The sequence below is a fragment of the Citrus sinensis genome, chromosome 7 (genome assembly GCF_022201045.2).
Source record: "Citrus sinensis cultivar Valencia sweet orange chromosome 7, DVS_A1.0, whole genome shotgun sequence".
In the NCBI taxonomy this organism is placed as follows: domain Eukaryota; kingdom Viridiplantae; phylum Streptophyta; class Magnoliopsida; order Sapindales; family Rutaceae; genus Citrus; species Citrus sinensis.
In genome coordinates this window covers 4,531,753-4,559,163 of record NC_068562.1, presented here as the reverse complement: position 1 = coordinate 4,559,163, position 27,411 = coordinate 4,531,753, and the positions used below count along the sequence as shown (strand labels likewise).

General features: G+C 36.3%; 5 protein-coding genes across 7 annotated transcripts; 2 read left to right on the top strand and 3 right to left on the bottom strand.

The window, feature by feature from the left end:
• The first annotated feature begins 695 nt into the window (after positions 1-695).
• On the top strand, positions 696-5,475 carry LOC102620306 (ACT domain-containing protein ACR1). Of its 3 annotated transcripts, none has more exons than XM_052431424.1 (8): positions 696-1,282; positions 1,982-2,127; positions 2,266-2,311; positions 3,321-3,435; positions 3,651-3,718; positions 3,862-4,506; positions 4,627-4,731; positions 4,845-5,475. In XM_052431424.1, exons 2-8 carry the CDS (start codon positions 2,054-2,056, stop codon positions 5,220-5,222), a joined length of 1,431 nt encoding a protein of 476 aa, XP_052287384.1. In that variant the 5' UTR covers positions 696-1,282; positions 1,982-2,053; the 3' UTR covers positions 5,223-5,475. The 3 variants fall into 3 exon arrangements, with proteins under 3 accessions (XP_052287384.1, XP_052287382.1, XP_052287383.1); XM_052431422.1 differs by having other exon boundaries at positions 4,842-5,475; XM_052431423.1 differs by having other exon boundaries at positions 1,965-2,127; positions 4,842-5,475.
• Positions 5,476-8,460: 2,985 nt separating this feature from the next.
• On the bottom strand, positions 8,461-13,377 carry LOC102620594 (calcium-transporting ATPase 2, plasma membrane-type-like). The gene is made up of 7 exons (XM_006466368.4): positions 13,096-13,377; positions 12,276-12,330; positions 10,242-12,190; positions 9,923-10,081; positions 9,579-9,750; positions 9,164-9,462; positions 8,461-9,086 (listed from the first exon to the last, which is right to left on the bottom strand). The coding sequence occupies exons 1-7, from the start codon at positions 13,267-13,269 to the stop codon at positions 8,847-8,849; spliced, it is 3,048 nt and encodes a 1,015-aa protein (XP_006466431.2). The 5' UTR covers positions 13,270-13,377; the 3' UTR covers positions 8,461-8,846.
• A 1,577-nt stretch (positions 13,378-14,954) lies between these two features.
• LOC102620853 (mitochondrial outer membrane protein porin 2) lies at positions 14,955-17,615 on the bottom strand. The gene is made up of 6 exons (XM_006466369.4): positions 17,447-17,615; positions 17,254-17,321; positions 16,108-16,218; positions 15,921-16,007; positions 15,626-15,834; positions 14,955-15,529 (listed from the first exon to the last, which is right to left on the bottom strand). Exons 1-6 carry the CDS (start codon positions 17,493-17,495, stop codon positions 15,223-15,225), a joined length of 831 nt encoding a protein of 276 aa, XP_006466432.1. The 5' UTR covers positions 17,496-17,615; the 3' UTR covers positions 14,955-15,222.
• Positions 17,616-20,005: 2,390 nt separating this feature from the next.
• On the bottom strand, positions 20,006-20,757 carry LOC102621144 (60S ribosomal protein L26-1). The gene has a single exon (XM_006466370.2). It carries the CDS (start codon positions 20,659-20,661, stop codon positions 20,221-20,223), a length of 441 nt encoding a protein of 146 aa, XP_006466433.1. The 5' UTR covers positions 20,662-20,757; the 3' UTR covers positions 20,006-20,220.
• Positions 20,758-22,619: 1,862 nt separating this feature from the next.
• On the top strand, positions 22,620-26,453 carry LOC102621427 (BTB/POZ domain-containing protein At3g49900). The gene is made up of 4 exons (XM_015532814.3): positions 22,620-22,995; positions 23,233-23,302; positions 24,534-25,049; positions 25,125-26,453. Exons 1-4 carry the CDS (start codon positions 22,874-22,876, stop codon positions 25,875-25,877), a joined length of 1,461 nt encoding a protein of 486 aa, XP_015388300.2. The 5' UTR covers positions 22,620-22,873; the 3' UTR covers positions 25,878-26,453.
• Positions 26,454-27,411: the final 958 nt, after the last annotated feature.

Sequence of the window (27,411 nt, the reverse complement as noted above, 5' to 3'; positions counted from 1 at the left end):
GGCTCAGGCTTTTTGCAAATGTCCTTAACTAGGCTCGTTTGGGGTGGACTTCAAATCTATAATTTCATGATGTGGGCCGACTTAAAGCTCACAGGACATAGGCCGAGGCCGGCCAAACTTGGGCCAAGTTGGACTTTTTTTGCCAACTTATTTGTTCAATATTATATAATACAAGAGATTAATAAAATCTTTAGACATTGACAATACCGCCTCTATCTCTTTCCATAATCCACATATTTCGATCGATTTATTGTACACATTATCTCTTCAGTAATTGATTAAAGTAATTTAATACTAGTAACTGTACGTTTCAAGGTTATTGTTCTAATAAACATAATCCCTATAGTACCCACTATAGAAGAGATGAAAAAGTTTGATTTACAAAAGTAAGCTAGAATTATCCAAACCCAACCAGAAAGATCAAAGTTATTTTAGAGGGAATCAGGAACATACATAAAATTACAAATACTAGCTTCAGATAGAAGTCAAAGCTGAATAATTACGAAATCCGAACTCGATGTCCAACATCGCAGGTAAGATCAGGACACATACCCCACCATGACATTGCCACTTCAGCTTCAAGCGTGGGGTCCACAAAGCCCCGACTCACATCTTGCGGAAAAGCTTTGACTAGGTAAACAGTGCAACAAGAATGATAAATACGTACATAAATCAATCACGCTTCCTAAATCCCCTCTTAAAAATAGGACACCTTCTCCTTGTGGTTGTGATGTGAACCCGAAGTTGGAGACCGCGAGCCGCCGCAGTTCGATAGCATGCAAATTCTGATAACCAGCCACTTGGAGGACGCATGTTGCATACGTGGCAAGCTGGCATCGAAAGTCTAACTCTTCAAACCTGCGCCAACGCGTCCTCGTATTCTCCTAATTTTTACTAAAAGTTAAGAAGTATAAGAGAGAGAGAGTGTGTTTTATGTTTTCTGGTTGTCTTTGTATTTAACTCTTCTCATATATTTTGGAAAACAAAAGGAAAAAAATTAATAAAAAAAAGGGCAAAAACAAAAGAGGTGGAGTTGTTTTCATTTCCCCGTTTGGGTAGAGCATTTTCTGTTATAATGACTCTCCATTTGTTTCGGCTGTGAGTATTTCCGCTACCATCAAAACGTTCTATACTCGGAACCTTTCCGTATTCAGCACAGTTTGGTCTTACGCGTTTCCCACATCCGATTCTGATAATATCAGCCGACAAAAGAAGCTTTCCTGAATTTCTTCTTCAGCTTAGTGAATACCATTCGTGCAAATTAAACTCGATTAATTCAAAGGTATTTGTTTTATGTGTATTTAAATCATACTTCTGATATTTACTTTTCGTTTTAGAATATTTATTGTTCAACGTCGGCTATCAATAATGGAGTTTTCAAGAACTTAAACGATCAAAGGTGCTTTAATTTGCCTTATCAATTATTCATCCTATGTCTAAATTCGTATAATCAATTCGAATGGGATTTTGTTGATATATATATATTATTTCACTTGATTCCTTTTGTTTATTAAAAACCACTCTTCTTCTTTCTGAAGAAACATGAATATGAATCGGCGTACCAAATAATCAAATTAATTTGTACGGAATTCTGCAGCTGTTTCCTCGCTTATTTTCTCTATCATAACAATGCATAGAAAATAAAAAAAAACATTTTGAAGGAAATTTCCTGCCTTGTTAAACTAGTTTTCTAATCCAAAAACATCAGAATTCAAGTTGGACTCAAAAACTTCTTGATATATAATTTCTTGTATTCTTGATATTGAAGAAATAGTAAGCTATATAGAACTTGAGAAATTTCTACACAGTTGCCTTTGGAAGATCATATCATATTAATTACTTAAATTACGAAACAAGCAGACGCCGCTCGCTTATCTTCTCTGCCTCATGCAAGTCCAACATTAATATCTGTCTTGTGTTTTGAATATTATACTCAATATGCAATTAATAAGTTATCAATTAAGTTCGTGCATATATGCAGCCTTCTGTGGTGTTTACAAAAGCTCCACGCCCTTCCCTATGAACCAAACTTGAAGCTCTTCTAATCAAGAAAATGGAAATAATCCCTTATCAGCCTTACATCGACCCCGAATTTGAATCTCTCATCGAAAGAATTCACCCTCCCAGGTATCATAATAATCTTCTTTTTCTCTTATCCTCTTTTTTTCTATTTTCATTTTCCTTTTCCAGATTTTCAATGACATACTATTTAACCTTTGATGCATGATATTTGATTAGACGCAAATCATTTTTTTTAATTTGCAGGGTTTGTATTGATAATGACGCATACCAAGACTGCACGCTTGTTAAGGTTAGAACAATAAATGATTAATACATTATTCTTATATATGGTGCTACAAATCAATTCATTTAAATGTGCCTGTTGTTGGTAGCTGAGTATTGAACATTTTAAACTTCCCGATAATTTTATTTATTTACTTCTAATATTTTGAGTTTAATAGTGGGTCCCTAGTTGTTGGAGATTCCACCATAGATGTAATGTCTCATGTGTGAATTAACTTTAGAAAGATACCAGGCACGCATTTCATCAAGATTACGGTTGCTGGTTGTAACCCTAGATAGTCATTAACCAATCGTTTAATTAATTAATGATTCTGATTAAGTTAATATAATAATAAATGAATCAGTCCCTCACTACTTTCCCATACTCCGCTATTATGAGTGGAAGTTACGAGGCGGAAAAAAGTGAGTGATTTGTGGCCTGCAGCGCCATTAATAGAAATCATTTTTTTTCTTTTAAAATTAATGTATCAAATAAAAAGAGCAAGATGAAAGAAACCAAAAGCTTATGACAGTTAGCAGAGATTATTTTCTTAGCTTTTGAATGTCAGGGAAGGGAGGGCAGCAGCTGCCAGGCAGCAGTTGTGTTGTTTGCATGGTGGTAATGTTTAGGAGAAGGTAGCTATTCGTGTAAAATACTTTGATTTCGTTTACATCAAAACAACTATTGCCTGCCAACCTAACCAAATGCGTAATCTAGTTGAATACAAACCAACCATGAAAGAGTGATATCATTATATTGTATTATATTAGATGTAAAGACGACAGACGCAGTTTTCATTATATTGTGATTATGACTGACGCAGTTTTCATATAACTTTGCCCAGTTGCTATCTAACTCGGCTTTTGAAACTGGGATGTTGACATCTAATTTGAAAGTTTTCACGGGCTCCATTCCTTATTTATTATACACATAGCGCATACGATGAATCAGTAATTTTCATGATCTGAAACAACCTGTATCACGATCTATAATGACTTTTTTTTTAAAAAAAAATATATATACATGATAATAATAGGTTGATAGCGCAAACAAGCACGGGATTCTGCTAGAGATGGTCCAAGTCTTGACAGATCTTGAACTCGTGATATCAAAATCATACATTTCCTCTGATGGTGGATGGTTCATGGATGGTAAGCACTCGATCAACTTCCCTCTTTACATCACCTTACTCACCTAGTATGTGCGTGCATTTATTTATATCCGGATATTTTATTTTTATATTTTACAGAAAACAGAATTTAAATTACTTTATGAACTAATTTATGAGCTATAGATGAATCACGTACCCACGATGGTTCTGTGGCTAACTCATGTGGGTTTGTTTTGATTGCATGATGGCATTCAGTCTTCCACGTGACAGACCAGCTCGGAAACAAACTCACTGATGAAACCCTCATTCTTTACATTCAACAGGTTCCCCCTCTCGAAAAAAAAAAAAAAACTCTCTCTGTGTTTATTATTATTTTTAGTATTTAATTTCTTAAAAATATATATGTATATTTTTCAAAAAGAGACGCTTATTTATATATATGCATATAAACAATGATTACTTGCAGGCGCTGTGCGCTAGCAGAAGAGGAGGAGGGGCATCAAATGAAGTACAAAAATGTCTCAAAAGAGATGTTAGACCACGGCACGTATCAACCGAAAACACGGCCTTAGAGGTGACTGGGGTGGATCGACCGGGTCTAATGTCCGAAATATCAGCCGTGCTTTACGAGTTAGGATGCCACGTGCCTGCTGCCGTGGCATGGACCCACAAGACAAGGGCCGCGTGCATATTTTACATAGAAGATGGGTTGGAAGGCAGGCCCATCACAGCCCCAGAGATGCTGGCCCACGTAGAAGACCAACTAGAGATTGTGGTTGGGGCCCATCATGGGGAAGGGGAGACAAGGAGTGTGAGGCTAACCACTCCCATGCCCGGTCGGACCCACACGGAGCGGCGTCTCCACCAGTTGATGTACGCCGACCGGGACTACGAGCTGTGTCGGGGCTGCGATGGTGGTGCTGGCCATTGGAATGGGTGTACTCGGACCCATGTGTTGATAGACAGTTGCAAAGAGAAAGGATACTCGGTAGTGAACATTAAATGTGTAGATAGGCCAAAGCTGTTGTTTGATACTCTATGTGCATTGACTGATTTGCAGTATGTAGTGTTCCATGCTGCAATTAGCTCAAAGGGCTGTTTCGCCGATCAGGTACGTACCGGGAATATTCATCTTCACAGAGAAAGATAAAATTTGTTCAGTCAGTCATATTAGCCTTTTTCATGTTGAGCTAGCTATTGTTGATGTTTTGTTTGAATGCTGAAATGGCAGGAGTATTTTATAAGGCAGACGGATGGCTGCACTTTGGACACAGAAAGCCAAAGGCAAAAGCTAACCCAGTGCCTGATTGCTGCAATTGAGCGGAGAGTTTCACATGTATGTGTGTCTATACATATAGTTCACGTAATAATAAAACTCTGCTGCTCATGCTTAATTTACAAGCATTCCCTCCGTGCATGACTCGCGATTTAAGTACTTTTGTGCAGCAGGGTTTGAGGCTAGAGATTTGTACTCAAAATCGAATGGGACTGCTCTCAGACGTTACACGAGCCTTCCGCGAAAATGGACTCTCAGTATCCATGGCTGAGATCGGAACAAACGGAGAGAAAGCAACCGGTTCATTCTATGTTATGGATGCTTCGGGGCATGATGTGAATCAGCGTACTGTGGAACTTCTGAAACAAGAGATTGGGGGATCCGTCTTGGTGGTTAATAAATCCTCTAATCGAACTTCTCAAACTTCTTCAGTAAGTCTTAGTAGAAGCAGCAGCGGCGGCGGCAGCTTGGATGATAGACCAAAATTTTCGCTAGGGAACTTGTTGTGGTCTCGTCTCGAGCGTCTCTCAGGCAACTTTAGCCTCATCTGATCGTGATCATGAGCTAGTTCCCAACTCAGGAACTGCTTTGATCATCACGTACTTGTGTGAGTGTGTCTAGATTAGTTTGTGTGTTCGGAGTTCAGCTTCTCTCTCTCTCTGCCTTAGCTAGTCGGTGTAGTCTGTGATGCTTTGATCTACAAAATATGCTCTTCTTGCACAGTCATATGTATATAAAGCATAAATACAAATAGTAGAAGGCAAAAAATTTGAAAATCTTCCTTCTATTAGAATTTGGCTCAAATCTGTAAGTAACGCATTAATGCCAAAAGATCCATGGCCAAACACTCTGTGTCCCTACACGGTTTCAGAAGGCTCTTTTCAATTTGCAGGAGAAAGGCATGTGTAGAGCCAAAGGAGTCTGCATATATGCAAATCAAAATTTCAAACGAATGCAAAGAAGATGATGCTATTGCCATAAACGAATTTGGATCACAGAAATATCATTTCTTTGTCCAGCTGTAAAGGGACTTTTCTTTTCACGATCCTTCCATGCAGCGGCTGCCAAAAATACGAGGCCTGAAAAAATTCCAATTGCCTTTCATTCTTATCGATAAACAAATGCAGTTTTACTGCCGCAAATCAGTAAGATTAAGGCTAATACTTGCCACCGCATGCTTTGCTATAGGGTTGCTATTCGGTTTTGTCTGAACCAAATTGGAAAAATGTCGGTTTGGTTCGAACTATGTAATAAGAACTGAATCGATCAGTTTTTCAGTGGCTAATACATACAATACTTCTTTTCGTTATAAAATCATTTTTTATCAATTTTTTGTAAACATAAATAATTAATGATTACAATTGAATTGGACTGAAAAAAAAGATCAAATTTTGGTGAAAAGTCTAAAAATTTGGTTAATATAAAATTAAAAAAATATTAAACTTTTTGAACCAAACCAAACTTAAGAACCAAACCGAATTATTATTTCGGTTCAATTCTCTTCCTAAGTTTGGTTCACATTTGGTTCATAAATTCTCGAACCGATCAAGATTGGTTTGGTTTGGTTCTTGAGAAAACTAAAATGAACCTATTAACATCACTCCTACTATCATAGGTTGATTCCTAAAACCTTATATATATTTTCTTGTTGCCTAAAACGCTATTTCCTCTTGTTAGGTGGAGAAAAAAAAATTAAAAGAATGAAACCACCTGTTGTTTGATAAAGTTATTAGTCGAAAACTCCGTGATTTCTAAAAAACATTAAAGCTCTACAATAAAAGCAAAGAGTGATAGAACATTAAATGATAATATTACGTTTGCCATGAATAAGTTTCCACAAAAAGTCAAATCTCATTTGTATGCCAAACAGACGGTGGGCATATGGCAATTGGCAAAGGCTCATCAAATAATATATCTGTTTCTCGTGTTGAGAAATGCTTTAACGCCTAGCTGGGCGATATTCATGATGGTTGGTGATACGATGTAATTAAATCGAGAGAAATCGAAGGGCTGCAAGCTAAATTTAGCCTAAATGCAAAGGTTGGCGGTTAGGTTAGGGTTTTAGGTATCTACAGTAGTTTTAAGGCGTTTGTGCTCTTCTTGGCATGTGTAAGAGTAAAAGGATATGATAAGAACACTGATTTCAAACACCACATGGCTTGTCGTAAGAGAGATCATCATTATTCATAGGCTTTTGAGTTTTGAGGCCAATGTGTTGCATATGTGTGATGTATCTTAATTTCTTGGTCAAGGCTAACAAGATTCTTGTCTCATCTCGCACGGGTGTTTAATTAAAGAGGCAACTTCGTCCTCGTATGTAGACAAATTTTGTTTATTGTGTGGAGAATTTTGCCCTCAAATTCAAATTCCAAGCATCCTATTCCGGCACGCTGATGCCTAACTTTGGTCGTGGTTAAGAAATTTCCTGTCTTACCTCACACGGCTACAACTTGATTCCTCGCAGAGACTTTTGATCAATAGCACGTAGCAAATTAAAGCTTTTTTATTTGTGGCCTCTTCTACGAGAAGACTTGATAGGAGTTTGCTAATACTGCATTAGGAATGTGAGAAAGAAATCCCTACTTTTAGCAGATTTGATCAAAATATTACTCATTAAAGTGCTTATATCCAAAAATGTAAACCAAACAATGCTAAGAAAGTGCAAACAAACATACATAAAAATTTAGGAAGCATGAGTAACATAACAGCACATGACAATCATATTCATATCACAAACTTAAAAAAAAGGTTAATTCATAATTTCTAAATTCTTTACACATATATAATTACATGAAACATGACTAAACAGTCCTCAAACACTATAGAACTACCACAGTCAGCCAATATTTCAACAAATGGGTTGAATCCCTCTATTTTTTCAGTATGATCCAATTAGCCTACATTAGTAAATATAAACCCACTATGTATCGGTGGAACTCCTTAACCTTTTTTTGTCTTTCTTTTCAGTTGATAACACAACCTCACCCATAATCAATAAGTTTGAGATCGGGGAAGTACAACTTAATCCTACTAGTGGGATAAATATTGGCAATTAAGACCCTAACAGGCCAAAATAAGAATAAAAACACAACCTTGTTGTATATATAAATCTATTTAAGTTTTAAATTTTATATCTAAGGTTTTGATAAGTCTGTATATGACTCCTAGTCTCCTACCGCTATTCCCATCCAAATAAATACAACAGTAAGTAGACTTTCCAAATCTGCCCTTCAGCTCAGCTCTTCCATACTATTGTATTTTAAATTTACAAGGATTTTTATCAAATTCAATTAAATAATAATTAAAAAACCAAAAATAAGAGTATTAAACAAAATCAAACTTCCAAATTAATGAATACAAACAGTTCCTCCATGGAAGGAAAATGAGAGGGAGAAAGTATGTACAAATGAGAGAGAGAGAGAGAGAGAGAGAGAGTCAAATGGGACCTTTGGCTATGATAGTGATGGTATGGCGGAGGTGGCTTTGTTGGCTCCACCGGTTGGCGTGGTGATCGCAAAAAAAACTGCAAGATTGTGGCTTTTGCTCTTTTTTTTTTTTTTTTTTTTGGGATAAGAGATCATTTTCTTTGATCTGAAAATGGCCGGTTTTGTGGTGGCGGTCAGATGAGAGGATAAAATTTACACAGATAAGGGATAACATTTGTACTGTTTGCAACATGCATCGATTCCTTCTCTTTTTTTGCATTAGTTTTAACTTTTTGAAAATATTTAACATTTTTTTAATATTTATGGTGGGCCAAGCGGAAGAGAGAGAAGCACATGTTTGCCATTTTCCTTTCAATTCTTCGGAGTCGTGTTCTTTGCTTCTTTAAAGAATCAAACTTAAAAATTACGGTATATTGTTCAGCAGCATCTTCTGCTTATCAGTAGATACTCGGTTACAATTCATCCCGTATTGCATGGAATAATTTCTCTTTTTTCCTAAAAAAATAAAATAAAATAAAACCGAAAAAAAAAAATCCCACAAATACTTGGGACTAATGAGGGTCCAGATATTCATGTAGTTGACTGTCCTATAGACATGAAGCCAGGAGAAACTCCTGCACTAATAAACCATAAAGAATCTGCAATTACAAGAAGAAAGAATTTGTGATGGAGATTGGAGAGTGAGCATCTTACTATGATCTGAAAAGTAGCAACTCCAATTCTTCTGGTTTACACTTGGATCGTCTTTAAGCCTGCAGCAATTGGCATGCCTATGAATCCAATGACTATGCTGGCAAACCACTGTGTCAAAGTAAGAGGCGTTGTATTGGCAAAAGTGCCCAGAAACTCAACAATTATGATCTGGAAGAAGACGGTGACGCCAAGAACAGATGCAAAAACATAGTTATCCAATATGCCTTTGAAAACATTTATTTCCTCCATCTCCCGCGAGCTTATCTCATTGAAAATCTGCAGAATTTGATGAACAGACTTAGAAAATCGATAGTATGCAAAGAATGCTCAAGAAATCTTTGCAAGAAGTTTACCTGACAAAAGACAAATGAGTTGAATATAAGTGTGTTCAGTTCTAGAGTAGAGTCGGGGCCATCAAGCCAAAATATTGCTTTTCCTTTTGCCTGAAGCAATGATATCACCATAAATTGATAAAGTGACTGCCCTAAGATATTCCTCCACATGACATTACTGATGAAATTCCCTCTCTTTCCGACTGGTGGACGCTTCATTAATTCATCAGTTGGTGGCTCTGTTGCAAGTGCAAGAGCTCCCAGTGTATCCATGATCATGTTGACCCACAATAGCTGCACAGCTGTGAGGGGAGCACTACCTGGAACATTGTTCAATGCAAATGGATAAGTAGGAATCAGGAGTACTGCTTAATACCAAAGAGCTGAATATTCAAATTCAAGGGTAAAAAGGTAGACAAGCAGTGTGCTTTCTTACCAGTCAAGCAAGCTGAAGAGAAATTGACAATCAGCGCAACTATGTTGACGGTCAGCTGGAACTGCACAAATTTTTGAATGTTTATGTAAACTGAACGTCCCCATTTGGCTACTGTTGCAATTGTAGAGAAATTATCATCCAAAATGATAACATCAGCACTCTCCTTAGCCACCTGAAATATGGGAATTACATTACTTGAATATTGGCACCAACCGGAAGCCATTTTTTATCATCAAAGAAAAGCTTCAGAGTTGATTCGAAAACTGACAGACTTTACGAAAATGCCAATGATAAGTTTATTAACGACTTATGTCTCACTATGAAATCATTTGTAGTGTACTAACCTCAGTTCCAGCAATGCCCATTGCCAGTCCAATATCTGCTTCATGAAGTGCTGGAGCATCATTTGTACCATCACCAGTTACGGCGACCACTTCATCAAATGTAGTTCGCAAGTGCTTTACCAATGTATGCTTGTCTAGAGGCGAAGATCGAGCCATCACCTGGAAAAGCAGGTAAAATCATTAAGTCCCTCGTTGGTTAGATAAAGCGACCTAATCATCTTTTCAAAAATAAATAAATAAATAATAAAAAAGGTTACCTAATCATCGAGCACCAAAATGAAGAATGAAGGTTTTCTAGTAAGTAGAATGTAAAAAGTACCTGAATTTTGGGAATTAATTCCATCAATTCCTCTGTAGTCTTCTCTCTGAAAACTGGACCTTCAATGGCTATACCATCATCAGTAAGAATCCCACATTCCCTTGCTATAGCCTTTGCAGTGTTTATGTTATCTCCAGTAACCATTCTTACAGTGATACCAGCTGAACGACAGACTGCAACAGACTCCTTGACTCCAGGACGAACAGGATCCTTAATACCCACAATTGCAATTAAAGTATACCCAGAAACTGGAATCGGGTTTTCAGGCAAGAATCCAGTCTCCAGTTCCATAAAGGCAAGACATAGAGTTCGAAGAGCCTCATTAGCAAACTGATCAATGGTAAGTTTGAGATGGTTAAGGGATTCTTCATCTAGAGGAACTACTTCACCAGTTGAATTAACTACCTTGTCACATCCAGATAAGACTATTTCTGAAGCTCCTTTACTATGGGCACGTAAGCCTCCTCCAGGGAGCTCCAGCACCACTCCCATCCGTTTCTTTGAAGAGTTGAAGGGCTCAACTTTAACAATTTTAGATGTTTGTCTCTCTGCCTGGAAATCTCCACCAAGAGACAGGCCAAACTCCAATAAAGCAGTCTCAGTTGGTGTTCCCAGTATCTCACGTTTTCCATCTTTGTTGACAACAACTTCACCCCCAGTGTTGGTAAAGATTGACTGTAGCAGGAGTTGCACGGCAGAATCAGGGATCTCAGAGCACAAGCTAGAAGCAGAATCAGTTTTACTTACTTCCTTGACATTCATGCATATGCATGATTTCACAACAGTCATGTGATTAGTTGTTAGTGTGCCAGTTTTGTCACTACAAATACTGGAAGCTGATCCCATTGTTTCACAAGCTGCCAGATGCCTGACAAGTGCTTTGTCATTCATCATCTTCTTCATCGCGAAGGCAAGGCTCAATGTCACAGCTAATGGAAGCCCCTCTGGAACTGCAACAACAACAATTGTCACAGCAACAGCGAAGTATTCCAACAGTTTCAAAGCATCATCTCCCGACCAACTCCAGATGCTCCCTTCTCCCAGTTTATGACTGAGCAATCCTTGCACCAAAACAGCAAAAGTCACGACGGCAAAGAAAAGGCCTCCCTTTCCAATAATGGTTGCCACTCCATTCAATTTCACTTGCAAGGGAGTTTCATCATCTCCTCCTTCACTTAGAGTAGCCATCAGTTTACCCCATTGGGTTCTCATTCCAACAGTCGTAACCATCATCTTGCACGAGCCATCTTGGAGTTTGGTTCCGGAAAGCATAAAAGGATTTTCTTCATTCACCATAACTGGCTCACTCTCTCCCGTTAAACTTGATTCATCAATCAACACAGAAAATCCTGAAACAAAAAGTCCATCAGCCGGGACCTGGTCTCCGATACCAAGATGAACAATATCACCAGGGAGTAAATCATAAATTGACAATTTCTGTCTGAATCCATTCCGCGTGACCTGAACATAGATCTTCTTTTTCTCCTTGTCTAGATCCTTGAACTGTAAAGACTGGCGATAATCGCTTGTAGCTGTAACGAACACAACCAACAAGATACTAGCAACAATTCCAAGACCATCGTGGGCACCGTGAGGCCATCCTTCCATTACAATGCCAACTATCAAGGACACAAAAGCACAAGCCCCAAGTATCATCAGAGTCATATCCTGAAGTGCTTCCCAAACAAATACCCAGAAACTCCGTGGAGTGCTTTCAGCAAATTGATTGAGTCCATATATCTCTTGTCTGCGATTGAACAAATCAGTATTGGAAGTGAGCCCATCAGAGATTGATGTGGATAGTTTTTCAGCAATGCCAGTGACACCACCATGAAATTTCAGTTTCTTCACATCATGGCCTTCGGTAATTGATCCCAACTCTTCGGCGCACACTTGAAAACCAGCGGCTTTGACTTCCTCAGGTACATTGTAGTCGCTTGGTGTCACACCTGCAATTAGTCCATGAAGAGGGGTGAGGTTGAGGAAGATTTTTTATACATGTAAAAGTTCGTTAATTTGAAGAAGCCAACTCACCTAAAAGAAATTGGATGGCAGCTTTTGAAACCAGAACTGCAATGCGCAATTTCTCCTGCATATGGTAAAAACAGAAAAAAGAATTTAGCCCCGCAAGTTGAATTTCGTAACACATTACAAGTTAGTTTTCAAAGCAATGATCCCTACACTGCTCTGCTCTGCTCTGAAAAATGAGTTACATCATCATCAGGGAATTGCTCCTATAATATTTACTATATGCTAAATAGAAGAATCTAGATTCTACAAGAAGTGTGATATGATATGTTGAGTCACTTGCAAAGATCGAGATCATGTCAGCCCTCAGAATGCCCATTCTACCACTGACGATTGTTCATGCATTCGGCATTTATCTCAAGCAGGGTTTGCTGCTTAATTATTTCAAGTTCAGGGGAATTATAAATAATCAAGCGAGATGAATTTGTAATTAAGCACCAGTCATAAACGAATAAATAAATAATTCATTTCCGGATATATATATATATATATATACTGCATACATAAACAAATCTTTTGCTAGCAGGGTAGAGAATCTAGTTTTAAAAAAGTGGCAAAGATGAAGGAGAATATATATATATATTTATTTATTTATTGGTATCGTGCATGATTTGGCTATATCAGAATGACAATTTAGTTTTACTAAAAGAAATATTATTATAGCCCTCACGCCTCACCAGATGAGATGGCACGACCAATATGATGAACGATCATGATTAGCAAATGATCTTTTAATAAGTTCATAAATATGAATGAAAATATTGGGAAGTCGCATGCATGATAAGAAATTGACAATTAATACTTCGATCGTGAAGTATGAAGGAACCTGATTGGTTTTGCGCATAGCGGCAGCCTCGTAACGTTTGGAGAGGTTGGCAGTGAACCGAAACCTGCGTTTCGGATTCTTGACAACTCCGCATAAATTTCTCCATTTCTCCAACGCTTCAGTTGAAGAGTGTTTTGGTTTCACCCCAAAGTTCTCTTGCAAATAGCTCTCCATGATTCCCCACTTCTAACTGTTTCTTATTTCTTCAAGCTACGTACGTACTAATTAAAAGGAACCACTAGATTTATTTTATACATGCAAATTAAAGACAATCCGAAATTACCAGGAAAAAAGTTGAAACGAGTAAAGAGTTGGTCGCGGTAAATGCAGCCGCAGTACATGGAAGTTTCATTGATATTTTCTTCTTGGTACTTTTTTTTTTTTTTTCTTTTTCCTTTTTTTTTTTTTAAGTGAATGGAAAAAAAAAATGATGAAGATGTTTCGATTTATGTGAGTTTGATTCGTGTAACAATTAAGTTCAGGCGTGATATTAACAAAATGGACTAGTACAAATTGTGGAGGAGATTTGAGAGGGGAAAGAGCGAGGAGTAGTATCCGATCCGAATTTTGATGCATTTAATTTGCTCGAATAACGCCTAAGGGTAGTTAACTGTGTCTCCTGTTCTTATGGGAGGGAACGGGTTACTAGGAGTCAAAATGATTTAAAAAATTTTTAAAATCGTTTTATTAGATGGATCGACTAATTATATTTATGGGATAGCTGTTAAGCTGCATCGTTCACCTAAAAATAATTTTTCATGACTCCTTAATTATTTAATTAAATAACAGCTGAATGTCATACACAAAAGTTGATTTTGAATTAACGTAAGCTACATATTATATTTATGGAGCTTTGAGAAAGAATTTATTAAATTTGATTACGAATTAAAGAGTTAACTACTAACGGTGTTATACCGTTAATACTAATTTGGCGTTAGTAAGTAGTTACGTTTCAGAAGCATTTAGCATCAGTCGTTACGCGTCGCACCCACTACCCGGGCACACGCGGAAAGAAAAAGAGTAAAGACAAAGTGGTCGCCTCCCCTCCTAGCTAAGGAATTGAGCCTAGGAAACGTCATTGACTTTTTGCTTTTGCCTTTGCTTTTTCAGGCCGTCTCTGCCCGAGCCATCAATCGTTGATTAAACTTTGTTTGCCTACAATTATGACCGAATTAAACTACATATAGAAACCTAATAGTCTCGCTCATATGACAAAGCTATATATATATATATATTGAAACTCAAATCTGTAAATTAACCAGCAAACAAAATTTTCCCATGATGTGGTTTATATCTAATCGTCAAGTTATTATCTAAATCTAACATTGTTTATCGACTTGTTTCTACCAGTGAGACATGAATTTTAGTTTTTTCCACTTCTGTACTGATTAACATTTGCATCGTGGGGTTGGTTAGTTCACATATTTAGTGGGCTTTTAATTGATCGGACCCATCGGGTTCAGTGACGCGCTATCATTGTGAATAGCTTTCTTTAATTAATACAAGACGAAGCTTCGTGAAGCAATTTGGTCCAATAACACAAACGCTAGCCTTTTGTTTTATTCCCTCTATCTAAGACTATCTAAGACCTGTTACACAACAGCATAGGGAAGAGCAATTCCAGGTCCAGCTTTCATGGCATCTTCCGAAGAAGACTATTCAGATAAAATTACAACTAAATCTTCAAGCCTAATTCACTGCCGTCATCAATATGCAATATGCTGTGACAGCCAACAGCACGAGGATAATCAACAAAAATCTCCATCAATTAAATCTATCTTGCAAAGAGCATAAGAATAACCTCTAGCGTGAAGTGCAGTGGTGATAAACAAACATGAGGACGATCAACAAATTTCCCATCAATCAAAACAATAACCTCCACTACCCAGGAGAATAGACTGCACAAATGCCAAAATGCCGCTGCAAATTTCCAAGAAAAATGTTCAAAATAGAGAAATAGATGACCATGGTATCACCTAAGCATCAAAACAATTAATCCACAGTTACCAAGAACCTAGAAACAAATTTATCTTGGAACTCCTTATTGACGACACTTCTCAAGTATCACCATTAAATTGGAAAACCTCTAAAATTCCAACAATGCATCATTTGCCTGGAAGAGGATCATCAGGGCTTGAGGGCAATGGCCAAACCAAACCTAGGAGTTTTCTCCAACGCCTTAGTGTCAACCTCACTAGAAATCGTAAGCAATGATTTTGGAATAACCTCATGCTGCAGCAGCGCACCAAGCTTTCCATGGTTGTTGAGCTTTGCCTTCACTACTGTGAGGTGATCAACAGCATATGATCCTCCAACTGTAAAAGTATTCTCATTTGTTGAAAACCTTCTGGTGATCTCTCCCACAGCAGCACTCTTCTTCAAGTTGTCCAGATGATGTACGTATGATGCTCTAATTGTGTCTCCCTTGTCACCCCTTAGGAACACAAAAAGAGAAAGAACATGTGAAAAAAAACCTCTATGTCACCAAAATTTCTAATAGAATAGACTGAAAATGAATCTAAAAGCTTACAGAATTATTGAAGCACATGAATCTGGTTTGGTCACACTAATGCCGGCTGTGTACTTTGTAAAATTACCAGATGTGGTATCATACCCAGCCTCAGCACCAAAAGCAATGCTCGGGGTACCAATGGTGGCTGTAACATCAATGCAAGGGGATTGATTCAAAGCAATGGCTGAAGTAAAGGTGGCATGATCATGGAAGTACTGAACCTCCAACTACAGAATGAAAGGCAGATAAAAGTTCAAAAGGGTAAGATTGTCTTCTACAAAATGTCAGCATAAGAGATGCCAAAACTTCATACCTTGCCAGAGTTATAATCAGGCACTTTCAAGGAAGCAATAGCCTTTGTTGATGGAAGGATCTCAGTAAGAGTGAAGGTTGTCAAAATCTGCAAGAAAACAGAGAAAGTACATGCTGGCTCAAGAAGGAATTTTTGAGGTAATTTTTTTTTTTAAAACAAAAAGGGAGAGAAGAATGAAGAAGCCCACATTAGACTCTGTGTCCACTTTGACATCGAATAAAACATTCTTATACTTGTACTGTGCAGCAACATCACCAGCAGAGAGTCCTCCCTTTTTCACAGCAGTTGATGTGAGAGCCTGAAAAGAAGAGTAAAAAATTACAAAATTACTCAATAATTAGTCAACAGAGAAAAATAATAATAACGGGACCATCAAAATTTCAGAAGGCCTGATGATAATCCATTCCTCTAGGGTTCTAACGAGGAACAATATCAAATATGGTCATAATTAATCAGACTTCATGTTCTGATTCTTGGAGACTTTGTATAGAAGACACTCGAAACTTGTAGAACGACAATGTTCTAGCAGAAAACTGCCACAGCAACGGCCTGAGCTAAAAATTATGCTTTCATCTAATGTAAACAAAACAAAAGACAGCAATAAATTAAGTATTTATATAGATAGTTTTTAGATACCAATCCTGGGCAACCTAAGACCAAGAGAAATGGAACCTTAAGCTCCACACCACCAAGTCCGTAAAAAGGATTGGTCTTAGCCTCTTAGGTCCAAATCCCTTCGGTCACACCTTCCAGACCAAACTGCACGTTTCACAAGTCTACTGTTAAATAACCGTAGTAAAAAATACAAGCTTCAAGATGGATTCATCCATCATTTGTAACATGCAACAGTGAGTTTTCCACTCTTGCTTCCAAACGGATTACAATCTAAAGTTTCCCCGAAACATTCACTTAACAAAAGCCATATATTTCTTCCTACAACGCCAAATAACAGAAACCTTAAACTTGTAGCACAAGACTAGGATCTGTTTTGTCATCACATAATTAAAGAACGCCAAATAACAGAAACCTTAAACTTGTAGCAGCTTTATTAATAATCCAGTAAAGAAAATTAATCTTCAATCATAAATTGCCAATGAACTTAAAAGTTCAAACACCGGCAGCCAATACAAAAAGAAACAAAGCGAAGGAATAAATTTACAGACGAAATCCGAGAACACATTCTCTCATTAAAATCGAAAGTTCTAGACATGCAGCAGTACTTAATCAAAAAACGGTTGATAATAAATAAAACCATGATTAAATATTCAATCCTAACCCACAAACAGAGAAAGTTACAAAGCTAGATCAGTAAACGAATTTACATACAACATACCACTCCGGCACCGCTGTAAGTGGAGATACTGATTTTCTGATCGGCGTTGTAGTCCTTCGTCAAAAGATCTAATTACAAACACAAACACTCATAACTAAACTTCCGATTATTATTATTTTTTTAAAAATTTTCTGTGTTAAGAATGAATAAATATAAATTCATAAAAAGCAAGACAGATGCGGGCGACAATAACCTTTGGCTTTTTTACCGATGTCGGCGAAGAGCCCCGGTCCCTTACTCATGGTTGACTAGTGAGAGAGACGAAAGTGAAGGATCTGTGCGAAGTTTGGGAGAGCCAGAGGAGTGGTTCAATAGTAAGGGAAATGCTGCCAGGGTTTATTTTCTTTTTGTTTTCAAATTTTTTTTCTACCACGAATGCGGAGAAGTCAAGTCTGGTGATTACCTGTGACCTTTTTAGGTAACAGGCAACTTTTAGACCGTTGGATCTGATTCGAAGCAAAGTTTATTGTTAGTTTGTGGTGTGGGTCGTAGTCGCAAACTCCCGGAGACTGGGCTAAACCAACCTTTGGTCACAGCTCACAATGTCTAACTGCCACGAAGGGTCGTTTCAAAATCACTTTTTTTTTTTTTTTTTTTAATTTATCACTTGTGAGATACTATTACTTCAACTAATGCTAATTTTAGTTTTTAAAAAATACTATTATTTTTAAGTAGTCATTTTTGTGAGAAACGTCATAAGCACCAACCTTTATTTTGTATTATTATTCGAATTTGGGTGACTGCAAAACTAAGAGTCAAGTTACGATTTAAGGAGAAATAATCACAATCTAATTTTTGTATTTATAATTATCATTCCATTTTTTTATATTTAACACTGATTTTTTTTTTACGAACTAAATACGATATTTAGAGATAATAATTAGTTAATGTGAAAACCAAAAGAATTCCTCACAAATTTTCAATTTCTTATTGAAACTATTAAATTGAAATATTAAATAGTTACTCTGATTGAGCCTGAGAGAGAAAGAGCTTAAGAAGTATAACTAAGAGTTTAATTTATTTAATTTTACCAAATAAATTTTAATTTAAAATAGAGTTTGGCATGTCAAAAATCTTTTATTAAATTTTGATTTACAAGTTACTCTAAATATATATAATTATAAGAGTATAAAAATATCAAAACACAACCTTTCAAATATTTTTAATTTACAAAAATTAATATCATTCACATACCTGCATTTAAACCTATTCAGCCTTCAACGAAATTTAAATCTATTTAATTTTTTTTAAGAGCCCTAAAATATCATATATAGGAACAAAATAAAGAAACTTAATTCATATGATTGGCATCGAAAGATATAACTTTTATAATTAATACATCAACTTCAAATAAATCGTGAGAGAGCGAATGGTTCATTGAACATGTTAAAGTTCTTCAGATAGTCCATTCAACTGCATAAAAAGGTTTAAGGGTTGGCAGAATCCACAATAGGTCGAGTGAATCACATCACCCTTCGCTTCCATACTCCTAATAAATTCTAAAAGCGTTTTCCCATATATCTATGTTCATTTGATTGAAATACAGTAAATAAAAATCATATTAATTGATTTTTTCCAAAACTTAAATCATAATATTAGCAAAATCTTTAGCAAACTGAAATCATAACATCAACAAAAACTTTAGCTGGCATCGCATTACAGGTGCAGATATGGCAAGCGTGGAATCACAAAATCTTAAAACTAAAGGAACTGGAAACCATGAATTAGATCAGAATTCTGACCATATAAAATGATCTTCCAAATTCCCAACCATATTTTGTGTAACCAAATTTGAATTTGCATATTGTACAAAACTTACTTCGGGTGCAAGAGAAATTATTTTTAAGTCAAATTGATAACCATATCAGCTCAGAATAATATGGACCTTTAAAGCAAACGTCTTGGCTTCTCTATACAAAACCAGTTGAACTTGTTATATAGACGCCAACTTTTAAATGTATCAATCTGAGGACCACAATCGACTGGCAAACATTGTTATTGTTAAGAATTTCACGGATGTTAAAATCTAGGCAAGCCATAATCTCAACATTCACAACACATTCAGAAAATGCTTGGTTGAATGGCATGAAAATTTATAGTTGAAAACAATTCTGTTGTTCCGAAGACAGAATAGTATCTACTCAACTTTGTGAACTTTTAGAAAATAGAGGAACATTCAGTTAAAAAGCATAAAAAAAGCTGACTAAAATTAGAAGGAGGGTTTATAATTCATGTATGAAAACCACAGCAGACTTACAGTCCACTCTCCTAGAAATCAAATTCAATCCGACTAGCCTAGAATACACCAATATGCAACCAAGGTAGATTTTTATAAAGATAATATATTATCATACAAAGAATCACAATCAGATGAACATATGCATCGTATAATCAAAATATTCTTCATGTAACTTCGGCATGTGAAATGGTTCACGCATCTCTATCATTATCCATATTCATGCAAGTAGTAACCAATAACAATAATAAACTAAGCAACCAAGCATTACTATGCTCTGTTACAGCCATACCAAAACCACAAGCAACAAAAAGTTAAAACTCCCAACACATAACATGATTGACTGGTATTCAAAACAATAAACCTTCTAATCAAACTTGTAACCGGTCTAGGAAAAACTATTATGCATCAATGCTGCATTGCAATGTAATTTGTGACCTGACCCAAAAACACAACACCGATACAAGTATGAACATATAACATAAAGCCAGAAGCCCACAACATTAAAAAAAAATATTACCAAGAAATTTTAAAATATAGAATTAAAATTGAAACGACGAGGAGAAAATCCAAAGAAGTATCTTAAATCTCCAACATAAGCCCATAATCGGATCCTCATGGCATAACACAATAACAATAGAAATATCTTAGTGACATTGCCAAAACAAAACATCCTAAATCCATAAAATCTATGATTAAACAAAAACTTTAAAAACAACCTCTTATAAAAATTAGTCAACACTCTGCATAATATCCTCTGGGGTGAACTTGGTACCCTTCTCCTTGTCAGCGGCGGCACGTCCCTTGGCCTTGCGATCGAGCAAAGACTTCCTGTCCTTGTCCAGACGGAGCTTGGTGATCACGACCTTTGATGGGTTGATTCCCACATTCACAGTGGATCCATTAACCTTCTCGCGAGTGATGCGCTCGATGTGAATGACCCACTTCCGGCGATACACTTGAACGACTTTGCCCTCGCGCCCCTTGTAGGTCCCACGGACAACCTGGACCTCGTCGTCCTTGCGCACAGGCATCGACCTTACGTTGTACTTCTGACGGAGGTCAGTGGACAGCGGCGCGCTCATCAAGATGCGGCGCACGCTGGAAGGGGCGGTGAAGTGCGCCTTCCGGTTCTTACGGCGAGAGGATGACACCCTGGGGTTGTACTTCATGGTGGATGTGGAGGACTGGGCCTAGGGTTTTACAACAGCGGCAGCTAGAGGAAGAACTGGGAGAGGCTAGCAAATTAAGGGTTTGTGTGGTTATATATAGCTGCAGTCTATCGAAACGGTGCCGTTCTTGGAGGGAGAAGAAATTAGGGTTTTGTTTACATAAATGGGCGGGCTTAGTTTGGGTTAAGATAACTATGAGTTATAGGCTTGGAACATGCCATGTTTTCCCATTCTTTTGGGCAATCAAATCAAGCCATACTGCTACTAAATAAGGCCCACATTGCTTTTCCCATAAGAGCGATGGGCTTGGAGTGGCGATATTTACGCTCTCAAAAGTCCTTTCAACCCCCTATTTAACGAACCCTGCCTTATTCCATATAAAGGCCCTGCTAGCTTTTAAAACTGAGAGGTGACGATGGTGATGAATAATAAGAAGAGAAATTGGGTTTTATAGTTTATTTTTTGGGATACACAAAAGAACAAAGATGTGATTTCACAAGGAAGAAGGCGCCAACAATAGAAGGGGAAGGAAACTTCAAGATCTAGCCAAAACAAGACGACTTCAGTTTCATACCAAGAAGAAATAATAGAGAAATTTGATTAATTACAAAACAGATGAATACTTAGAAACAAAATAGATCATCAACAATGATACAAATGATGCATCACAAGCAAACTACCAAATTTCAGAAACTACGAGTTCAAAAAGTAAGATAACGATTACCGATAGGCATTTTTCTCCACAAACATTACAACGAACTACAAATATATTAACAGTTAATAATACAATTTGTGAACTCAAATGGGAAGTTCTTTGTGGTGCCAACGTCACCATGTCACATGCACAAGCGGCAGTGTTGCCGTGTTGGCCAATTAATTTCCGACACGTGTGGCCACTCCTTTACAGCGCCTCTTTTTTTTTCAACCCCGCTTCAAATGATTCATTCATTCATCCTCTTATCTTAGCTTCTTTTTTTTTTTTTTTTTTTAATGCTGTTACTAATATTACATCATATATTATTAATATTTACAAACATATTATACAACTGAAATTTTCTTTGTGTCATATACTCCTCTAAAGTACTGTCTAGATTCTTTAAACTCTCTCTAATATTCGAAGGGTGTCCACTTCTCTCATATTTTGTAAGAAATAAACTGTCTCCACTCAATTATTTAATAATTAAGAGGAGACTGAAACTAACTCTCATAACGTTTTTATAGAGGCTCGAGACCTTACTCTCAATATTGTAAGTGCAATGATTCTCCTACTAGGTTAAAGACACATTTATAACTTCTTATGTTACACTTAATTAGACGAAAAGAGTACATTTTCTCTGCCTCTGGCTATTCATAAAATTTTCCTTCTCTTTTTTTTTTTCCTTAATTGTATTTTTAATGTTTTTAAACTTTGATAAAACATTTGAATGGAAAAATGATAAATTCACTTGTATACCATCCCCTTGTTCAGTCACCGGATCGTGCTGATAAATTTTGAAACGCAACGTGTGACCTCTCGTAAACAATGGTAATGGTAAACATCAACTGATTGCGGGAAATTGAATGACAGGCATGGACTTGACATATATTGAACTTTTTCACATCATCATTAACAAATCATGGTTACGTTATATATACCATCAGTCATTCAGTTGTAACTCACAAAATTCTACCGCAACAGCCTAATAAATAACCTAATTATAAGTACCCAAAACAAAATCCTTTCTATCGGTTACATCGGTACGAATGCTACTAAAATTCATCTAAACCAAAACTTCTGTTGAGAGTTGGGAGAAATTTCTTCAGTTCATTTTTCTTTAATTATATAATTAAATCCGTTGGCAAATTTGTCAAATCTTATTTTATAAGTCACGAAATTTCGCTACACAGTCTTGCACCTGCGTGGTGAAGACAAGTATATGGTATTTTAGCAATACATTACAGAGAAGTTCACAAAATTATCCTTTGATATGCAGATCACACTTCCCATATAACGAAGGGAAGAGAATTTCCGTCAGCACCCAAAAATAATTCGATTCAATTAGCTAGGCCATTAAAGGGCAGCATTTATGAGTCATCACATGCACCATAAATACAGCAGGGAAAATTTATCTCGCCTTCTGCAGAAAGAACCCTAATGGCAATAACAACAGCAGCATTGGAAGCCGAAAGGCCTTGAAGAAGCGTGAAATCTCTTCAAAGAAAAGAAAAAACAATGAAGAGTTGGGGAAATTTAGGGGTTGTTGACACTATCTATGAAGAAGAATATGAATGCTCTTCTCCTTCGCTCGCCCCAAGTCCCTCCTCTTCTCCTCCAAATTTCCATTCCAAAAATTGGTAAATTTAATTTCTTACTAGTATTATTTTCTACTCATTAAATGCATTTTTATTTTTAAAAAATTTTTGAATGTTTTATTTGTTTCTTGTCACTTGCGTGCTAACAAAAAAAAAAAAAAAATTATCTTCTGAAATGAAAGGTTCTTGGAACATTCGAATCTATATGCATTTTCTTTACAGAATGAGGGAGTTCCCCAAATTTTGTCTTAATAATTTATCGAACTTTGTTTCAATTAGGACACTGGCAAATGGGTGCAAGACGGACGTGTTGATACGAGTCCAGGGAACATGTTTCCTTCTGCACCGGGTAAGTTGATTCACCAATATTCATTCTGTACACTGTTGATTTTTCGAGTTTTAATTTTCACTTGTTGAGTTGATCATCTAGATAATAAGAGGGATTTTCTTTTTGGATTTCATACTCCTATTACTTCCAAATTCGTTCAAAATAGGATACATTACCAGAAATGTTTTTTCCTCCTTTTTTTCCCTCAGTGTCTATAACTGTCAATGCTTTTTATTATATCTTCATTCAATATAAGGTCCGTTTAAAATTGAGGTTGGACAGTTATATATTTTAATATACAATACTAAAGTATTTTGTAAACATATTTTAAAAAATATGTTAATATAATTTTTTACTTGTATGATGAAAAATTAATTATATCTTTACTAATTTTATTAAAATTATTATTTAAATTTATATTTACGACATATTATTAAATTTTATTTTATAATTATAACTTTTTTTTAGTAGTTTAAAAATTACAGCACCTTAATTTTAAAAAAGAACATAATCGAAATAAATTTTAAACTAAGGTTTGAGACTTTAAATATTTTAAAAATTACTATATGCTAATTAAGTTTTTTTTTTTTTTTTACTTTCTTTCCTAAAACCAAATTTAAGAAATTTTAGTGAATGATTTATTTACGCTCATCAACATTTGTTTTCTTCATCAATTGGCAGGCAATGCTTTTATTAGGTAGTATTTTAGTGTTGTTTATTACCATAATAGAGAAAAATCACATTCTAGTGATCGATACACAATCGAAAGCAAGGTTATTTTAAAATGACTTCTGCAGCTTTCATTACATATTTCAAACAGCTTTCATTCATATACCTATCAATTTTAATTTCCTTCCTCTTTTCAAATACAACAAAAGAAACTATCGTGCATATCGTTCAATTGTGCCAAAGTACAAAAAATTATCATTTTAGCCAAAAATTTTAATTGAATTCATCAATACATGTGACGCAAGATCGATAAAAGATTAGAAATGCTCGGATCAAGAAAGGATCCTGATCCTTTTAAATAACCATGGTATCATTATGTTATTTCTCCAAAAAATTATGAATTATCGTTTCACCCAAAAATAAAAAAATGTCAAGCACTCAGGGGAGACCAAAGCTCAGAATGTGAAACATTAAATGGGGCCATATGTGCGTGTCATTTAAAAACACAGACCGTACTCTTAAGCAATTAATGTTAGATTATGGGCTCTGATTAATATTTTCATCTGTGTTTACTTCCTCATAGGATCCTCTGACATCAAGGAGCACGTATTTAAAACGGCAACTAACGGACCACAAGGAGTTAACTCTCGCTCCACCGTTGAACATAACGGCCGAAACCTTCTCTTTAGTAGCAGAATTCTGTTACGGGACACGCATTGCCATAACGCCGTTCAACGTGGCGGCACTTAGAACGGCAGCGGAGTTACTCCAAATGACAGAAGCTAACTGTGACGGCGACGAGAATTTAAAGCAGCTGACGGAAACATTCTTCCGTCGGATTGTCACCGTTAACAAAGAGTACGCGTTGATAGTTTTCCGCTCGAGTCTCGCTCTGCTTCCCGAAGCAGAAACGACAGCGTTTCTTGTGAGCAGATGCATTGAGGCTTTAAGTTTGACGGATGAGGGTTATGGGGTCGTTGAGCTATTCGAAGAAGTTGTAAGGTTGGGCGCCGAAGATTTTAAGCTCGTCGCCGAGTCCATGAACCAACGGTTTACGAGCCACGATGTGCTTTACGAAATTGTCGATCTATATCTTCAGGTATAATATTATACATGATAGTGTCACATTCATCTTCTGTTACGTATTACTTACAACAATTTATTTATTTTTCAGAAAAACAGTAGTGGGGAAATGACTGAGGAACAGAAAGTAGAGATATGCGATTCCATTGACTGTAACAAGCTCTCGTCTGGATTCCTCTTACACATAGTGCAGAACCCCCGAATGCCGTTACGATTCATGATACGAGCAATGCTGGCGGAGCAGCTCCACACCCGCAGCTCCATCTTCTCTACAGGAAAAACTAATAATAATAATAATCATCATCATCATCACAACGCAAGCGAAGACCCCGTCACGCTCGGTGCAATCCTCCAACGTGACGAAGCTCTTCGCGAAGCAGTTCAACTGAAGGCAGCAATGGGCGCCACGAGTTTGCGGATACAGAGCTTGGAAAATGAACTGGATGGAATGAAGAAGCGGTTGAAGGAGACTGAGAAAGAAAGGAGTGACCTATCTGACTTGAATAATAGGCTTCTGCATGAGAAGGGAAGAAGCATATTATCCTCCTCAACGTCAGCTGGTAAGTCTGCGAGTTTTCACTATGGGGACGTTCCCAATAAAAAGATTGTCGGAGGTGAAAGAGGATCAGTTTCTTCGTTGAATGTACGGGATGTTGGTGGCAGAGGCCGATTGTTGCTGTTAGGGACTGAGGCTTCACGAAATCATGACAAAATGAAGAAGAATATCGGCCGCAGGTTGATTAATGGATTAAAAAGCGCTTTTCGGGTATCAAAACGAGCCTCGCCTGATAAACAAACTAATGCTAATAGTAAATTGGCAAATAGTCGTCGAGATGAAGGTTAATTAATTTTATGGTCATCACAGATTGGCTGCGCATACTTAATTACACAATTTATAATTACAAAAACTGTCTCTTCGTCGGTCTACGGTAATATTCATTGAGATTAATTTGATCATGGATAGATATATTTAAGTTAGGTATTAAGTTTTTGCTTTTACGTCTTTTCTAATGCTGAATCTGAAATTAAGTGCAGCGAGCAGCTGTTCGTTATTAGTGTTGTATGAGAGGATGAGGTCCATTTTCATTAGTCGTCTCTAATGTCGATCAATGGTGTCTACGACAACACAAATAGATCGAGGGACGTATTGGCACAAACTCTAATAAGTTCTTAGAGAGCGCATTTACATGCTTTTTAGTGAGTATTGGTATCATCGGTACAGCAATTACGGCCGTTGTGGGTGGGTCAAATACCAAATTTCGATCCGAATCAAAACTTCGTTTTGAGTTGCGTCTATAGGTCTGTACGAGGTTAACATATAATTATGTCGGTCATTATTCTATATTCTAAACTTCTGGTAATAATATATAGAGTGATTTGAATGAGTGATAATAAAATTTAAAAAGTTGACACTCCTTAACTCTTTGTATTCTATATTTGTTTACATTATAGCAATTGTATTGTACTTTACGTGCTATGAAATTGAATTTTTTTATAAATTGACACACCACCAACATAATTTTCATTTTCATTCTTTGCCTTTTTACTAAATTTACTACTAAATTTGAAAAATTAAAAATTTAGTTCTATAAACTCAGGTAAATACCTAATATATCCTTTGTTAAATTAAGTTCTCTTTATAACATTATTTAACCCAAAAAAAAAAAACAATGAGAGTTCTTTATTTTATTATTATTATTATTTTCTTTTGCTGATAAAGACAAACACTGGAAATGTATAAGAGTAATGATACAGCCACAAACTCTTGTACAAACTTATTTTGTACAAACTGATGTGGCATGATAAGATTGGTTGAATTAAATATCACTTGGCCCACATGATTTGTTTTTATTAATTTATATTTTTATTCAACCAATGAATTAATGCCACGTCAGTTTGTACAAAATAAGTTTGTACAAGAGTTTGTGGCTGTATCATTACTCAATGTATAATCCCAACCTCTGTTTCTTCTTACTTGCCCAGGTGCACTGCATTTGGCTATAGTTTGTAGCAGGATAAGCTTTTTTTTTTTTAATTAAAAAATTTAGGGTGCACCACAAATTAAAAGTTAATTTGTTATCATTTAGGATGCTTCAAAATTTTGATGGGAGAGAACTGAAAAATATTAAATCATAAAGAGTTTTTTTTTTTTTTTCATTTTTCATGAATTGAATTCTAAAGAGATTTGAATCAAAAGAGAAGATGAAATTTAATAATATTCAATATCAAATACTGTATACCCAAATTACTAAAACAAGAAACAATAGCTGGAAAAGAGCTCAACTTTGGAGTGAGGGTGTACTTAAAAACTTTGTTACGCTTGTTCATTCTATACAGAAGAAGAAAATAAGCATATACTGTGATGGAGTTTTGCAGTG